The sequence below is a fragment of the Cricetulus griseus genome, chromosome 2 (genome assembly GCF_003668045.3).
Source record: "Cricetulus griseus strain 17A/GY chromosome 2, alternate assembly CriGri-PICRH-1.0, whole genome shotgun sequence".
Taxonomy (NCBI): Eukaryota; Metazoa; Chordata; class Mammalia; order Rodentia; family Cricetidae; genus Cricetulus; species Cricetulus griseus.
Window position 1 is genome coordinate 423,404,043 of NC_048595.1, and position 19,505 is coordinate 423,423,547.

General features: G+C 36.4%; 1 protein-coding gene across 1 annotated transcript in view; it reads left to right on the forward strand.

The window, feature by feature from the left end:
- Nucleotides 1-19,505, forward strand: part of LOC100761061 (sperm-associated antigen 16 protein) — an 816,909-nt gene that overhangs the window by 30,531 nt on the left and 766,873 nt on the right. The window contains exons 4-5 of the mRNA XM_035441020.1: nucleotides 2,089-2,207; nucleotides 7,960-8,097. Coding sequence (XP_035296911.1) covers nucleotides 2,089-2,207; nucleotides 7,960-8,097 — 257 coding nt within the window. The remainder of the gene's footprint in view (nucleotides 1-2,088; nucleotides 2,208-7,959; nucleotides 8,098-19,505) is intronic.

Genomic DNA, 19,505 nt, shown 5'->3' on the forward strand with positions numbered 1-19,505 from the left:
GTAGGGGAGGAGGAAAGGGCTGGGAGGTTTGTGTGGGATGGGGAGGAGGGTCGGGAGAGGTAGCTAGGATTGACATGCGAAGCAGGCTTGTTTCTGATTTAAATTAAAAAAAATGGAGTTGGGGATATTCATTCTAGAACACAGTGAATTTTAGAGAAAAAAAAAAGATCAAAGCTACACAGAAGAATGTGAATGCATTCTCTGAGGAGTCATGCCCTAAAGGAGAGAGAGCAGATACTTATAGTGCAAGGTCTCAAATTACAGTTAATATCTGCAGATATGTGTGCACTCTGAAGGACTGAGTATTTATAGTTGACCACAGTCTACTTTTCTAATAAACCTTTCTATAATTGAAGTTGGCTACTAGTCTTTTCATTTCACAGTTTTAATTGTTATTATATTTACAATTCGCTCTCCCCTATGTGTCTCATTTTCACCCAATTTCTACTATTGGTGGTATAAATTGCATAAACTCTTTTAAAGGCTAATTCATTTATACATTTTTTTTAAAAGAAAATCAGACTCTGGCTGGGAGGTGGTGGTGCATGCCTTTAATCCCAGCACTTTGGAGGCAGAGGCAAATCTCAATGAGTTTGTGGCCAGCCTGGTCTACAAAATGAAACCCTGTTTTGAAAAACCAAAAAAAAAAAAAAAAAAAAAAAAGAAAAAAAAAAAAGAAAAAAGAAAGAAAGAAAAAAAAGAAAAGAAAAAGGAAAAAAATCAGACTCTGCAAAGATGTTATAGCATTTATGTTTTGAATGTGAACCTTGTGTGTGTACACAGAACTCCAAAACCTCCTCAGCAAATGAAAGGATGTCTTCTTTAGGTCTGTATCTGTGATTGTAACATTTCTCAAGGTCTTAACTCTGTAGTTGTTCACATGTTGTGTCGGTGGGTTAATTTGTCTTTTACAGATGTCTTTAAAAACATCAGGGGTTAGACTTTGTAATTCAGATGACTTCACTTGTAAGCTCAGCTCATCTGATTCCTCATAGTGAGACACTTCTGTGCCTTTTATACTGATTTTTTTCCTGATGAATGTGTTGTCTGTTCATAACGAATACCACAAAATGCTGTTGTTATATCTAAAATTTCATACTTATAAAATATATAATCTTGCTTACTTTGTTGAATGTGATAGCCTCTGAAGTGTTATATATTTTATATTTTAAAAGTAAGTCTCCTTTAAAAAATATAAAGAGGTGAATCCGATACTTAAGATCTTTTTAAAACAGCAGTTTGTTCTGAGATTTTGATTTTGAACCTTTGAGAACTTAGAGTAAGGTTTTTGATCTTTCATCATTTCAGTATTTGGGTTTGCATCTTTGTGATTATAGCCCAAATCCCACTTTTTCAACAAACCTTCTTCTATAAGAGTTCTTATATAGTACGCTACTCTACACACACTCACCTCCCTCTATGACAATTCTTACATAGCACACTGCACACACTTACCTCCCTCCGTGACAGTTCTTATATGTACACTACTCTACACATACTTACTTCCCTCTATGACAGTTCTTACATAGCCCACTACACTACACACACTTATCCCCCTCTATGGCAGTTCTTACATAGTGCACTACTCTATACATGCTTGTCATCCTTTATGACAATTCTTATATATTACACTACGCATACTTAATTTCTCTATGACAGTTCTTACATAGTATACTACTCTACACACATTCTTACCTTCTTCTCTGACAGTTTTTACATAGTACACTACTCTTCACATATACTTACCATATAGGGGGAATTCCCGATATTCAAGACTCTGACCTTATTATAAACCTAATACTTACTTACTATTATTTGTCAGAGTGTGTGGGATACATACATCCATGTGCATGCACATGCACACACATACAACTAGTTATCCATATTTTGTTTCTATCCACTAAACTGTTACATTGGGAATAAAAATGTTTTGTTTCACCAATGCTTTATTCCTAGTCATTTAAATCTACCATGGTACATACTATTTAAGCAAAAGTTATTACAAGATGAGTAAGTGAACAGTCTACCCATTCCCTCAATAAAAATCTTGATGTTTACAGAATAAATAATTGTACATTTGTATTTCAGGAGCAGAAAACAGTTCTTCCTTCAAGGCATGTAGCGCACGAAGCCATAGAAGACTTTCTCTGTAATTTCCTGATCAAAATGGAAATGTGCAGAACCCTGGACTGCTTTCAGGCCGAATGGTGAGCCATTATGTGGATAGGTAGTTCTCTGGAAATGTTAACACATTTACATGTGTAAATTTAACTTTCTTCAAGGACTTTGCAATAATAAGTACTTTGGTTTCTTTTGCTGTTGCTGTGATACAATACAAAAGCAACTGAAGGAAGGAAAGGTTTATTTGGAAGTCAATTCTAGTTACATTATTTACAGTTGTCATGGTGGGGCCGTCAAGGCAGCTGTTGACACTGCATCTGCAGTCAGGAAGCAGAGGCCACTGAATGAGTGCACGCGCATGCTCAACTCACTTTCTCCGTTTTATACCATCCAGGGTCCCACACCCAGGTAATGCTCCTGTCCATTGTTAAAAGGGATCTTCCCAAATCAACTAACAAAATCAGAATTATCCCACGAAGATGTTCAGAGGTCCATCTTCCTGGTGATTGTAGGTTCTGTCTGTTTACAATTAACACCATCAGTGTGAGCTTACGTATATGGAATAAATCATTCCAGTCTCTATGCTGAAAGCACAGTACAGACACACTGTCCTTCCCAACAGAACTTTACTCAGTGCCTTTTCAGTATGCAAATTTAGCTTTTTTCAAGTAACCAAGGGAATGAAATGTCCTCTGGAATATATAGCAGAAAGCTATTTTTTGAAATGTTTTCCTCTTAGTTTTTTATAATTTATAATGGTATCATTTTGTGTCTTTAGATAACCCCTAACACTACTTATTTTTTATTTATGATGGAAATTATTTTTCTTTATTTATACATATGATTGATTTTTTCTAAAAATATGATTTGATTTAGAACTAAACTGAATTGTATTTTCAAATATTACCCTGCTATGATTTTCCTGTTAAAAATAACTTTAATGTCTCATTGATTGTGGAAACCAGCAGGCATGCTATCTTTATTCATTTGCTATGGTCTTTGAATTCTAGTATTTTCTAAAAAATATTAAAAGAGACACATGAAGCAAGTATGATATTGCATATCATAGAAAGTAGATATTTATACAAAAATGTTTACAGATTTTTGACTGCATATATAACATAATAAATTTTATGGGAACTGAGTTCTGTTAATAACAGATTAAGAGACAGAACATTTGCCAATAGGAAGAGAATGCTGCTTTTAAACCTGGGAAATCTGTGTATGGTTTAAAAGAAATTTTGTATAAATTTCCCTAAAGAAATAATTGCAAGTAAATTGGAAATATAGGTAGGTAGTTAATTTGAAACTAATTAGATGAAAAGTTAGTATGATTTAATTATTATGTCTTTCAAGAACATGTTAGACTTTCCAAAATGTAATGACCACCTTAAGATAATTATGATCCAAATATTATATGTCAATGTTATTTTAAACTCTTCTTTGTTATTATTATGTGTGTGTGTGCACATGTGTCAGTTTGTGTACACGTGCTTGCCATGGCACACATGTAGAAAGGCCAGTTGGAGTCAGTTTTCCTCTAACTATAGGTAGGTTCTGGGTATTGAACTCAGACATCCAGGTGTGTGTGGTAGTCAGATTTAGCCATTGAACCATTGTGACATGCCCCCAAATATATTCTTAACAAGTAGGTGATTGTAATCATACTAAGCTAGAATTCTGATTCATGAGATGAAATTTCAAGAAGCTATGATACTACTAGGATATAAGGAGTTCCTAAGAAACATACCCACTTAGCATTATATTATAATCAAAAGGTAAAACTTACAAATTTATATTTATTAACTTAGTAATATTTTGGTTTAGTTAATTTTGTCCCAGTTTCTAGCTGCTATTTTGTAGTTATTCCTATACTGGATAATTTGTCTTACATAAGATATTTTGAATTTGATCAGCAGCTGTTACCTATGCTGCATATAGTAGGACTTTAATTCGAGAATAGTGGTTAGATTAGTCTTAATTAATATGTGAAATATGGCTTGCTATGTGTCTCATGTTGACCTGTTACATATAACTCTTTTATGTTAGCCTCCTAAGTTCTTATGACTCAGCCAACCATGTTGACTGAATGTATTTTTTAGTGCAGAAAAACAAACCCCAAAGAATATGGGATTACTGTCAATTCATGTTCTCTAGCAAAAGTAACCATCAATATTGGCCTGTTGTTAGGTTGTGTTAAAAAGACAAAAAATACCAGCAAAAATCTGGGCAGTAATATTTGACTTCTGTTTTTTGAGTCCTGAAACAATAAATGCAGTACATTTTTTAACTCCAGTGTCAGAAATGTATGACCTCGGAGCCACATCTGGCCTACTTCCTGTTTGTAAATAAACTTTTATTGCAATAAAGCCATGATATCTTGTAGGTATTGAAAATGACTATATTCGTGTGATAAAAGCAATATTAATTAGTTGAAACAGAGTCTGTGAATTGCAAAGCAGAAAGCACGGTTTACAAGTTCTAAATGATTACTATTCCAGAGATCCTAATAAAAGTCCTCAAATGATTTTCTATGATATATCTATATTATACTGTATGTTTATAAAATTATATATATATATACATATGTATATATATATAATTTTATATATGCATATCAGAATGGTAGAAATTTGTTTATGGAGCACTGAAATGCCTCCATTGTAGGTTTATTCAATACTATTATTTTAGACATACTCATATGTTATTTATTATTATTCAATATTATTATTTTAGACATACTCATATGTAAAGTTAATTGATGCTGCAGGACAAAACTAAAGGGGTAAAATGAGAAAATGGCAGTGTAACTTTGAAATCCCTTAACTTCCCTGCTGTGAACATGTCCAGTCACTCAGCCAGTTGTGTTGTCATCATAAATCTCTAACTTGAAGCACAGTGTTTTTCTTTTGCTTTCTACTTCAGTTTGCCTCTGCTCCTACCATTTTCCTGAAGATAGGGTTGTACTAAAAATCCTGTTGAGCGTAATAAGAGGTGAAATTATTTATAGCATCTAATTACTAACTTAATTTGTTACCAGCTAAAGAGATTATAAGTTAGTATATAGTCCTTTAATTTATGAGCAAAAATAAATTCTGTAGCTTTTGACCAATAAAATTTGGTGTACTCTAATGACTCAGTTATGAACAGTATAGTTATAACTTCTTTCAACTAAGATCAGAATTAACATTAATTTTGAAACAATCCTTCATATTTCTTATTGTGTGTAGGAAGTGTATGTATACTGTAACTACATACCAACTCTCAGTGAATCCCAGGCAGCTAGTTATTCCTACTGATGTTTCCATCATTTAATAATTACATCGTTTAAACCTACTGATGTTTCTTCAGTTGGCTTCTGGGTATGTGCCATGTAAATGTCTCCTTATTACCATTAAACTGAACACAGGAGTGTCATGACTCTTACTATAACTTTTTTACAATTTCCAATATGCCAGATTTGAGCAGTTAAATACATGTGGATAGGTTTATGTACTAAGATATGCAGAAGTCGGCCTTCTAGAGGAGTATCTAGATTAAACACATTAGTGCAAATAATAATCACACCACTTAAATGTAAATGGCATAAAATAGTTGATATCTTAGAGCAATTGTTTGAGAATTCACTTTGTATCATTTTTATTAGTCATCTGCTGTTATGCAGTATCCACTCATTTCTGCCAACAACTGTATGTGGCAGGTATCCACTAACATATCTTCATTTCATGGATGAAGAAATGGGCTTAGAGAGGATGGAAAATCTGCTTCAGTAAATGTCACAAAGTCACAGCCAGTAAGTTGCAAAGCCATCCAGGCCAGACTGATCTTAAACCCCACTCTCTTAACTTCAGTTCTGGCTAGCGACAGGGCAAGCTTACCATGAGTTTTGATTTAAAGCTTAGATTTTTGTCTGTTTTCCATTTTGCAATTACAAGGTTGAGTACTAACTTCTTCCACTTGGCATAGGCTGTGTCTTCCTCACTGCCTTTTTATTCTAGCAAGAAAATGCAAGTTCCATACCTCCAACTCTCCTCTTTCCCACCTGCTGAGCCTACCTCAGGTGTCCTTCTCTTCTTCTGCAATACTGAACCACACAGGTGGTTCTCTGAAGCCCACTTGCTCTTCCTGATAGAATCCAACCTCTTTGTTTAGTCAAGGTTGCTGCATTTGCATGTCATCTACATTGCAGGGTTTTCCCTGTGTTGGAACCTTACCATAAGCACACAGGTGTGCAGTAGTATTTGACGTAGCAGTTACCTGGGGAAAACACCCTGGCTCTGCTTCCTGTCAAAGTTCATCTTGATTTCTGAGTCTCTCCATTATTGGCACATTTCCCTGACAAAGTTTGTTGTACTTTTCTTATTTACTACTCACATCTACTCTAGTTTGCCTTTCATCTTTTCCACCACTGAAACTTTTTAAAAGTGACTTTCACATTGCCATTTTCAGTGATTGTTCCAAACTTCTGTCAGCATTCATTTCTTCCATTAGCATTCATTGCTTTATTCTTCGGACTTTTTCTTCACTTGACGCTTGGCCACTATTTTCATAGTTTCAATTACTACTCTGGCCTTAGATTCTTTTGGTAGTGTGTGCTTCCTCCACCTCATCCCAACCTTGAAACAATGGAGTATTTTATGAAGCAATCCCAGGCATCTTTTATTTATGTCACTTCACTACCTGAACTAGTCTGTTCTAGTGTCATGACTGTAAAGCATCATTTATACACCGATGAAATGAAAGTTTAAGTTGCCTGCCTTGACTTTCCCTTGAACTATGAATGTCCATCATTTATCTTCACATGAGTGTATGCCAGGCACACTACATTTGATATAGATGGGCATAACCCCTTGGTTCTGTCAACCATCCAGTTCCTACTATCTTTGTTCCCCCTATATAAATGGCTGTCTGTTACTGATCCCCAAACCTCGATGCCATCATTGACCTGCTTCTTTGCTTATACCTGACAGATGAGTCCTTAGTGAATGCTGTTAGTGCCACATTTATAGCAGGTCTAGAAAGTTCCCTCTTATAACCTCTGCTGTATTTCGCTTTGTTCATTTTGTCATTCTCTCTCCCCAAGGTTGGGTCATGTGTTCCTTTAGAATCTGTTTCTTGGAATAGAATCACCCTTTTGAAACATAAATGTGATCACTGTCAGATTTATAGTAGCCCCCCCCCCACACACACCAAATATTCCCATGGTCTCATCTTGATCCAGAGTAAAATAATTTTTTTTCTTTTAATGCTGACTCCTTGTTCTGGTTCTGACATTTCTCAGCATCTCCTCTGCTTACTTTGTTGGCTTCAGTTCCCACTATTCTGTAGATACTGGCCTTGGCTCTTTCTTGTTCAAGCTGAACATGTCTATGTCTCTGGGCCTTTGCATTTACCTTCTGCCAGCCTCAGGTTCTCTGCTTCCAGGACCCACATGGTATCATCCCTCCTTCCTTCAGCCCTCAGCTGGAGTCTCTGTCACTCATGCTTGTTAGTCATGGCTGCTCCATACAAAACAGTGCAAACACCTGCTAGTCTGTCTCCTCCATTTTCTCTGTTTCCTAGAACATATTACTATCTCAGTTTGACTAGAAATTCCTTGAGTATAAGGACTGAGATAGTTTTGACATCTTTTGTAGTAACTATATGTGTGGAACATAGATGACCCATTAAGGCAAGATTAACTGCCATTTCATGTGGATAATCTATTAATGTTTAACTTGTGAATAAAATATGGCAACTAATTTCTACCAGATTCCCTCAAGCTGACATTCTGAATTACACACAGTCATTTTTTAAACTGGGAAACTGATATAAACCCTGTTGTTTGATTTTCCCTAGGTATGAATTAATACAGAAGGGAGGGAGTGACCTCAGAGCACTCAGTAATGTTCCAGATGTCTACAACCAGGTGATGCTTCTAGAGAACGAGAACAAAAACCTGAAGAAAGATTTGAAACACTTCAGACAGGCAGCTGAGTATGTCAATACTACATTTCTCTTTTTATTTAGGTTAAATAAAAAACTAAAGATGGATTAAGCTGACATGTGATGTATTGTTTGAGGAATTTAATACTGGATCATATTTAGGTTCTGGTTGTAAGGGTGTGAAAAGCTTCCCCAGGTGAGTTAACTGAGTAGGTAACTGGAACTCCTGCCAAGCACAGCTCACCATTGGAGGGGAATTCCAGCAGTCATTTTATGTGTGTGATGATGTTTTGTGGTTTTCGAAATTTTCTCTTGTGCAGATAAGCAAATTTCTGGATGAATAATGACATTAATAGAATTAGTGGAAGGAAGAATTGGACCAATGTGTTCTCAATAGGTGAATTTCAGTCTTTTAACATTCCTCATAAGGAATAGTGTTAGCTAAGCACTTTGGGTGGTAACAAGGGCATTGCTCTAGCGGGACAGGCAATGCACATATAGGGGTGGGAGGTACATGGGTCTTCTAAGGTCCTTCTAACTTTTCCATAAACTTAAAGGTTTCTTTAAAGATAGCCTATTAATAAAGGAAATATCAATATCCACATTCTCACTCTTTCCCAGTTGCCAGTCATCCACTACAACTTTTGTTTTTCCACTGTGTATGTATAATTTTAAAATAAATACTTCAATGATGCTGTCATATTTAATAACTTACTTTTTCAGTCGAAATAAGTAGTATCTTTTTACCTTATTATTTTATGTATATTTTTATTAACATAGATTTTATTCTCAAAACTTAAAACCAATCCCAGAAGGGACACCCTTGCTTTGTAATGTGTAGGCACAGTTGAGAATCTTAACAACTAGCCGTCTTCAACTAGAAAGCACAGAATTTTCATTGTCGTTTTGTCTCCCTAAAATTAATGGAAGAAATAATTTTCGGAGAACCTGCCAAAATGTTTTGGACAAAGAACTATGGTATGTATTGACTTGGGAAGAATCTTCTCATGTCAAACAGTGTCATGTGGAAAAATCAGTCTTTAACTCCAAAAGAGAATTCATGCTTTATTTGCCCATTATTATTTAATATATTTTGGAGAACCTTTCTCTATTAAGTACATTAATACAACAATTAGATTAATCGGGCTACCTTGTGGAAGCATATTTCAATACATACTAAAAATAACTACAAATATACATGACTTTGTATTGCCAAGTGAAAGAAATATTTAATATAGCCTTTACTTTAAAAAGGCAGCAATAGGTTAGTTTACACACTTCTTGGCTCATCATGTGCACCTGTGGAAGTGCTCGGCTACTTATGCACATCCCATCTTTTCTATGTAGAATTTTATATTTTGCAAAGATTTGTGTGATTATCCACTAGACCAAGCTGCTAGAAGCATCTCCACTTTGTTCTATTCAGAAAGGCTTTACTTTATGCAGCTCTGCTTGCTATGACTTTGAATAGACAGTTTGGCCAATGGGAACTTGACATAGAACATTCCTCATAGTGCTGTCTGGAACAGTTTCATTCCTCATTTCCTTTGAGTTATTGTTTTCATTTGCTAATTTGCTTTTGAGTAGACATAGGCATTTAAGGCAATGTGTTTTACTCCAGTAATACTAAGTAATCATTGTTGATTACAGGGTATTTATTGAATAATATAGTAAGAATTGTAATGAAATTATGTAAGCTTTTACTCATGCAAATTGTTATTTTAATGTTAAAAGAAGTCATAATTAAAACAGGGACCACTCAAAAGAAGTGTTTCTTTGTATTTGCTGAACTGTCAAAGTATAGCTTCACCCTCAATAGTTTCTGGTTATTGCTTGGCTCTGTGATTGGGTGGAAATTACAGTCTAGCAAGAAGTATAGCAGACTGCAAACTGTTTATTTGCTTTGCACTTCCTTTCATGTAAATTTGAAGGAGAGCCTGTGGGCCCTTAGAGGATGCCTGCTGCTTACTGAGTGATCTTCAGTCTGGTTCTGTACCAGGGTTTGTTGAAGCAGTCACTGTGGCCTGTTTCTAATAAAATAGTGTTGGGAAATAAATGATGTCTTATAAAGTATTCTCCAGAAATAGCATTCATATATGTTTGTTTCAAAATTTAATCTTTCGAGCCTAGATTTTCTATAAGACTTATGAGGATATTTGTGTTAAACATGAGGTTCTCTTTGTGGGACTTGATTGAATGCTTACCTTTTTAAGATTAGGCTGTTTTCTAAAGACTGGATAATCATAGATATAAACTAATATTTAATAGGTGAAGAGAGTAAACTTACAGATATATCATATGACATCCTTTATCATACCGTTGATGTTTAATGATGCATTAGTTAAAATTAAGGGCTAGGTATGGCCACATGTGCACCCATAACCCAGTGTGGTGGTGGTGCTGGGGGATAGGAGGATTGATTGGGAGACATAGTGACTCCCAGTCTAGCTATGGGACCCCATAACACAAGTGAAGAGCAGATCTTATGAAACCAAGGTGTAGAGAGCGGGACATTATTGTCCTTTGATAATCGTGTGCCCACAAAGGGATTTGTATCCCCAGCATGTCCATATAACACACATAAAAAAATACATGGTGGAAGAGGAATGGCTATGGTTAGTCTTCATGGCAACATCAATGGATTTAGAAATGTCATGACACACACCTTTGTGTGACTGTGAATGTTTCCAGAAAGATCAAACTGGGCATGAAAAACTCTTTTTAATGTGGGTAGCACCATCCCACAGGCTGGGTTCCTAGACTGAATAAAGAGGAGAAAGTGAGCATTTATCTCTCACTGCTTTGTGCCTGTGTGCACAATGTGATGAGCCACCTCACATTCCTGCCTTCCTTCCTTTTCTGCCCTGACTATAGTAGTATAACTGCAGGTGTTTTATCACCGACATCAGAAAAGTAACCATCGTAGAACACTGGCACTGAGAAGTTGAGCCCGCTGTAAAAAACCTGACCATGTAGTGATAGGGTCTTTGGAGCTGGTTTGTAAGAGGAACATGAAGGTCTTTGGAGCTCTGGCCCAAAGAAGGCCTAGAATATAATAAGCAGAGGATGGTAAACAATTCCATAGAGAGGGTGAAAGATCAGAATGTCAAGACATACAGATAGTGGAGCAAAGCTCACGAGGTTTAGAGGAGAGAACTCCATACGGAACACAGTAGAGTCTATTCATTTTACATTTTGGCAAAGAATCTGGATTTATTATGTCTGAAACATGGTATCTTTAGAGAGTGAACTAATAAGTAATGGACTAATTTGTGTGAGAAGAAATTTCAAGACAGTGTAGCATTTGGACTGTGCCATAGTTACTACTGACTGATCTCATTCAGGACAATTGTGGAAGGAACAATTGGAGCATAGTGGTACATAGTTTAGTGAGGAAAGTGGTGTGAGTTTAAAGTTAAAGGCAAGGTGAGTGGCCCAGTTGTACAACTCTTTGATGTTGTGACATGACCTTGCCATTTGCAAAGTTCAATCTTGAGAACTATATAATTTAGTTGTACTAAAATCTCAATATTTTAAGCAAATGTATGGTTTTCTGTTGAACAATATTCATGTCTACCCTATGCTGGTGACTATCACAGCATCTTGGATTGTTAAAGGGGTGATCCTTATCAAATAAATCTAGTGTTCCTTTGTACTGGGACAAAAGGAAAGGTACCCTGAAGGAAAGACTTCATCTGTCACAGTTACAGCTTGTGAAAATACAAATTCATTTGAAAGGAGAGACTCTTAACCGAGAAAGCTGCTAATGGGGTTTCCTGCTTCAAAGTGGCAACCAAAGAAAACTGTTTCCCCAGGATAATCCTTGAAGGCACACCAAAGCTGCTTGCAAAGAAAGATCCAGACTACGTTCTGACCTGGTATCAGATAGATGCAGCATCCACATAATGCTAGCTTTAAACATGAAATACACAGAAGTAAGCTGGCCATAGAGGTTTCCACCAGGTTTTCAGAAAGTCTGAGTCCAGGCAGTGTGTGGCAGAAACATATTTCATGCAAGGAGCCTCTGAAAGGCTATTATGTGAGGCTGGAAAGGTGAAGGCTATGTTGCAATGAAGACCCTAGGTCCATGGAGATTCTGGAACTGTTCAGTATCCACCAAGGAAAGCACAGAGTAGATATGACCCAAATGAAAGGTCACTATGCTGCAGGTGGCACTGCTAGAGAGGTGGATCTACAGAAGACCATAGGACCCCAGATAATTTTCTTGTAAGTCCCAGATGCCAGACATGGAATGGAAGGATTTTGTGTTTCACCTACTGGACTTTATTTTTTATCTGGTATGTTCTGTCTTCCTATTATTTTCTTTTGGAATGGAAACATTTATTCTGTGCTGTTGCACATTGGAAGTAACTTGATTTTACACGGTTTATAGTTCAAAGATTGTCTTGAGTCTTGGAAGAGAGTTTAAAGTTTGCATTTTTGAACAGCATTGAGACTGTTATAAATTGTGGGAAATTTAGAGATATACTAATTAATGTTGCATTATGTGATGAAAGTAAAGGGACTTTAGGGATCAGAGATAGAATACTATAATTTAATGTGATGAGCTTGGTTGTTATGTTGACAAGCTGTGAAGTTGTGGGGTGGCTAGTCTTCATTCCAAGTTGGCTGAATTTAGAATCACTATGGAATCACACACACACACACACACACACACACACACACACACACACACACATATATATATATGATTATTTCCAACAGGGTTAGATGGAGGAAGGAAGGCCTTGCCTGAGTTTGGGTAACAGTTTCCCATGAGATAGATAGGATCTTGGACTGAATCAAAAGAAGAAAATGTGTTAAGCTTTCATCTCTCCCTGCTTTCTGACTACAGAAATAGTGTGATGATCTTGCTCTCATTTGCCTGCTGTGACAGCACTAAACATTCAAAATGTGAATATTAATGTGAATTCTTTGTTTCTTAAGTTATGTTAGGCACATCTTTTTACTTCTTTTCAAATCACAGCAATGAGAAAAAGAATTAACATAAAAGAAAATGTTTGTCAGTAATGTAACTGATAAAATGCTAGTATTTAGTATATATAAAATTCATGTCAATAAGTAGTAAGCAAAACAATGTCATCAAGGCAAATAAGTAAGAACCTGTCTAAAAATGGCCACTATTCTACTAGGGATATCTTGGAAGAAGACAAATAATGGCAACAGGTTTATAAAGAAATGTTCAGTGCCAATATTGATCATGGAAATGCATATTGAAACCAAACCAGAAATTACCTAATACTTTTAAAGATGGCCATTATAGAAAATAAAAACAAAACCAGTGATTTCGAGTATTGGCTGAGATGTAGAATTGGAACCTTCTCCACTGTTGATGGGAATACAAAATGAGGTAATAAAACCGGAAGTCAATATAGAATATCATCATGCAGGTAGAACCACCTCTGTAAGATATAGTAATCTCCAAAAGAATTGAAATCAGGACTCCAAAGAAAAATTAGCATTCCTGTTTTCACAATTGATAAGAGATGTCTCAGTTTGTAAAGTGCTTGCCGTATAAGCGTAACAACCTGAGTTTGAATCCAAAGCACTCCTAAAAGGCCAGGCAGAACTGCTAGAGTCTGTAAACCCAGCACTAGAGAGACAGAGGTTGTGGAACTTTGGATCTCACTGACATGCCCACCTAAATGAATCAGCAGGTCCATTTAGTAAGAGAACCTACTTCAAAATAGTTGGAGAGTGATAGAAGACGATAGCCAGAATTGACCTCTGACTTTCACCATACACAGGCACATACACATGCACACACACAAGTACACATACACAAATATATATACATATGCACACAAACATACATGCAAAATACATGTTGTGGTTTTTTTTTAAATCATAGTAGAAAGCAAATAGTAGAATGTAAGGAATCATGGGCCTATCATATATTTTTAACTGTTATTTACTTTTATCATTTTTATTCCATTTGAGTCTCCAAGACTATCCTATGCCATTTTTATCATTTATTATTTTGTGATTCTTCTTATGACTTACATAGGAAAACTGACAAATATTAGCTTCATATATTTGACAAATTGATGAATTATTAAGTCTAAAAACCCATATCAGTTCAGAACTTTCACACCTCTCCACAGAAATGTCTCTTTCCTTTCATCCTCTTGAGTAACAATCATTGTTCTGACTCTTTCTATCTTGGATTGATTATATGTATTTAAAACATCAGCGTTGGTGAAATGGATCATCAAGGAAAAGGTGTTTGCCACACAAAAGTGTACATAGCATTTGATCCTGGGAACACAAAGACAGAAGGAGTGAGCAGACACCACAAAGCTGTCCTTTGACTCCCTCATACATGACACGCCACACAACCCTCCCCTCTGTTTATATTATGTGTACACACATACATACAATAGATTAAAAACAAAAACATAAGATAGAATTGCAGAATGTTTTTGTATGTGCTTGTTTGATATATCACATTCATCCTAAAGTCTATATAAATATGGCTATGATTCTGGGTTCATCAGCAATATCAGTCATATAGTGAGTGATTTATTATGGTTTGTTATAGTGGTTATAATGGTTTGGTCAGCCTTGTTTCACTGTTCTCATTCCAGCAGCTGGTTATTATGACCATAACTGCCATTGTATTCATGTACATGTCCTTTGTTGAAATGCATGTGTATTCATTGCTTTTGTATAAAATCTTAGGAGTGGAATTTCTGGGCCAGTTTGATGGATGTTGTTCATTATAAGGAACCACAGTTCACTCTTCAACAGTGAATTTAGGCTCCATTAGTTCCTCACTCACCATGTGTGAGGATTCTAGTTGGCCTGACCTGACAGTATTGGTAGTCTTTTCTACATTAGTCTTTTAGAGATTTGGTTATGGCAGCTTGTGTTTTTCATATGTGATTTCCTAAGAACAGGTGATAATGAACACAATATCTTGTGCTTATTGCTGCTTTGGTATTTTTGTTATTGTTACGCTCTTTTGGTATTTTTTAAGCCTAATTTTAATTAAGTTGTTTATCTTGCTATTGAACTTTATGATTTTTTTCTATTTGAGATATAAACACTTTCAATATTACGAGGTATTTCCCCCCAGGCTGTCACTTGACATTTTATTTTATTACTATTATCTTTTAAAAGATTTGTATTATTTGAAAATGTATGTGTATATCCGTGTGCCTGTGGTCTCCTACCTCTGTTCTTTTCCAAGATATCTTGGTTATTTCTGGATTCTTTGTCTTTTCACCTAAAATGTGAGTTTTTCTAATTTCCATAGAGAAACATGGGTGAGAGTAAGAGTGCCAGTGACTTGGAGACAGGTCTTGTCTGTGGCATTTCTGTGTGTGTACATATACATACATCTGGAGGGGAAGGACTGATGCCTTGAGAACGCTTGAGTCTTCTCTTTGCACAGCACTCTCCATAGTCTTTTCAGTTTATTTAATAGTAGCTATTTATGAAATATCTTGAAATGGATACTTTTCCCATTGAATTAGCACCATGTGCTTCCTGTACTAAAGGATGTGTTTCCTGACCACTGTGTCCTGGGCCTGTCATTGTGCATTAGGTATAGCTGGTGCTTATATGATTGTGTTACTATCATTTACGTTCATTGTTAGCTGTTAATAATTTTGGAGTACTTACTTTTTTTTTTTTTTTTTTTTTTTTTGTCTTTTGGGAGTAAGGCTTTGTTTCCTTTCTGTGATGGGAATCTAAGTAACTTTTTGCCAAGCTTACTCTTGCTCCATTTAGAGAGTTGTTTCCCACTTCTAAATTTTTACACTAAGGAAATATAACACAGTCCTGAAAGGGTGTATAAGGAACCTCAAATATATGATGGAAAATAGTGCTGAGAATACAAAGTTAAAGACAGAAAAGTACTGTTCTAAAAATAATGAAACACTTTATTACTATCTCCCAGAAAGTATAGGCCTAAAGTAAGTTCAAATTAAATGGCAATTAATATGGAGGAGAAAACAGGTGCTTTCTTAAGGGCCCCGATTTTGAGCACAAAATTCACTTCTATAATAGGTCAAAGAGTGTCCGGCTTTGAGAAGTCCCATTTAATTTAATGACTTTCAGAAACAAACACTGTGAAAATAAAGATAATATGAAGCCCATAAAATTTCATGCTTTAGTGTTTAGGTAATTGCTTGTTAAATTAAGAAGGTATTTTTTTTTTCTGGCTGTGTATACGCCCCTTCCTTTTGCAGTTAAAAATATAATGAAGTTTTCCTTCAATCTGGCTGAATTCCATTTGGCCCTTCAACAATTATTCCAATATTAATTTTTGTGGGTCAGTGTAATTCATTTATCAGCAACTGAGGATAATGAAATACTTGGTAATTATATAATTATTGTTATCAGTGAGAAAAATATGTGGCAAGGATGGCCTGCTTTGGTTGTTGCAAGTAAACAGAAATATTTCTATGTTTTATCTTGCCAAATTATGATAGTGAAGTAATTCAATAACTTCATTACTAAATAGCCATCCCAAAATAATTGCTAAAATTTATTAATAAATTTATTTCACTGGGGCTTTTCACTTAAGAACGATTTAAACACCATGCTACTAAATCACATTCATGTTATGTTGAAAAATTGAGTGTCATGATATGCAAAGAATACACACATCTTAATATTATGTGGTTGACTTATAGATGGGCATGTGCTGGTGTCCTAAACCAGGAAACTTGATGATTATTGTAGCATCTCATTAAGACAAGCCATGTATGAATATTCTCTGTGATACACAAATTTAAACAGACAGTTTCACTGAATACTTCTCCAGAAGATCGGTGCTTGCTGTCTGTAAAGATGCTATACTGATGTGATGAGTGGATGTGATGAGTTTTGAAATATTAATTGCTCACATGAATAGTATATTCTGTTCTTCATTCCAACTTCTATTTTCCTTTTATTAAGTAGATGGGCAGCAGAAAGGTCATAATAAGGGAAGCATCAGCATGGAATGAATTTAAATTGTTTCACTGAGTAGACTTCATTTGTGCAAACAGAGATCAAGTCCCTGAAAACCAATTTAACGGTCAGAAAAACTTTAAAGTCTAACAATTCAATCAGTTCCCAGGCTTTCTTTCCTGGGATGAGCATAAATAGGTTTCTAAATGTATTGAAAAGTGAGTTCAGGCAATGCTTCACATTTGTGGTTCTGGTTAGGGAACTTTGCAGTAGTTCATATTTCAAACATTTTTTTCTTTAAATTAGAAACAAGCTTCTTTTATGTATCAATCTCAGTTCCCTCTCCTTCCCCTCCTCTCCTGCTCCCCACCAACCCCCCCCCATCCCAACCCCTTTCTGCTCCCCAGGGAGGGTGAGGCCTTCCTTGGGGATCTTCAAAGTTTGTCTATCATTTGGAGCAGGGCCTAGACCCTCCCCTAGGCTTTGAGAGTATCCTTCTATGAGGAGAGGGCTCCCAAGTTCATTTGTGTACTAGGAGTAAATACTGATCCACTACCAGTGGCCTCATAGATTGTCCAGACCTCTAAACTGACTTTCTCCTTCAGGGGGGTCTGGAACAGTCCTATGCTGGTTTCCCAGCTATCAGTCTGGGGTCCATGGGCTCCCCCTTGTTCAGGTCAGCTGTTTCTATGGGTTTCTCTAGCCTGGTCTTGACCCCTCAAGCTCTTTACTCTTCCCTCTCTGCAACTGGATTCCAGAGTTCAGCTCAGTGTTTAGCTGTGGGTGTCTGCATCTGCTTCCATCAGCTACTGGATGAAGGCACTAGAATGGCATATAAGGTAGTCATCAATCTCATTATTGGAGAAGGGCATTTAAGGTAGCCTCTCGACTATTGCTTAGACTGTTAGTTGGTGACATCCTTGTAGATCTCTGGAATTCTCCCTAGTGCCAGATCTCTCCTCAAATCTATAATGGCTCACTCTATTATCATATCTCTCATCTTGCTCTCCTCTATTCTTCCCCTAACTCAGCCTTCCTGCTCCCCATATCCTCCTCTCCCCTCCTCTTCTCCCCCCTCTTTCTCCCATCTCCCTCTCCCTTCCACATGTATGTGCAGTATCCACCAAGTCCAAAAGAGGGCATCAGATCCGCTGTTAGCCACCATGTGGTACTGGGAAACAAACGGAGGTTCTTTGCAAGAGAAGCATCCTCTTGAGGCATCTTTCCAGCCCCAAGTTTGCTTTTCATAAATATGTACAGTGTTAATCATACACTCATATCTTTGGACCATTAGTTGTAATTTAACTGCCTATTGCTGTACTGCCTATTTTGGTAGACAAATCCCTTAGAAGACCTGAATATAGGGCTTCTGTACTTAACTAAGGATTTATAATGTTGTGATCGTGATGATGATAGTGGAAGTCTACTGGAAGAGCTTCTAGAAGAGTTCAAAATCCCAGCCATTCCAGCTGTCTAGCCAGCCCTTACTCAACATTTAGTAATTTAAGAATTTGCCCCGCTTTGGGTATTCTTTGTGCTTTCCTTGACCATAATTGGTATGATGATCATGGAAAGTAACCTTTGAATATTTGTGTGTGTGTGTGTGTGTGTGTGTGTGTGTGTGTGTGTGTGTGTGTGTGTGTGTAAGGCAAGAAGCCATTTCATTTTTAAATGGATACACTGAGGTCTACTATATATATATTCATTTTACAACTGCTAACTCTGATATGTTCATAGTCCATATAACTGCCAAAGTCACATTGCTCTGAAGAATTTTCTATGATGAATGTCCTCTCATTATCATACTAGAATATGTTGGATCTGTTTAATGATTAATTATGGAGATTTAACACTAAATTTTTAAATTGAATTTGCTCTTTGACATTTCCATATATGTATATAATACCTCCTTCTTCCTTTTCTGAGAGCAATTCTTTCCTTTCACATACTTTTCCATACTTCCAATATAAAGGAAAATAAATTTTGATTGTGTGTATTCCCATATTTTTACAACAAAATTTCATCACTCCTATTTGCTTGTCTTCTTCATGCTTCCTCATACTTCCTTTTTTTTTTTCACTTACTGCTTACTCACTGGGTTCCTGGAGTGGGAATAGGGGGACAGCAGATAGGTTTGTTCTCTTCTGGTTCATCTTCATTTTCAAAGAGGCCTTTTGTGTTCTTGAGCTCTGGAGATTAGGACAGTTATCATGCCAGCCTACTCTTTCCTCCTCAGTTTGTCATCAAGCCCTGCCTTGTATCTGTTGTTGGTCTTGGTGGGGTGTGCTCTAAGGTAGGAGTAGGAGACTCTGCTTGGTAAGATGCAATTCCAGGTCCAAGAGGCCTATCTGCCCCCTCACCTGGAGTGAGATGTTTTGTGTCCATTTTTTTCTCTACCTGCAAAGAACCTTAGCTGCTGTCATGTGCCTTGTCCTTCTCCTAAGGCCTTATGAAGTCAGTGGCATTTTCATCTTTCCTACAGATCCACAGGTTACTTCTGCATGGTAGCACCATTAGAAAGTGTGGACACCAAAACA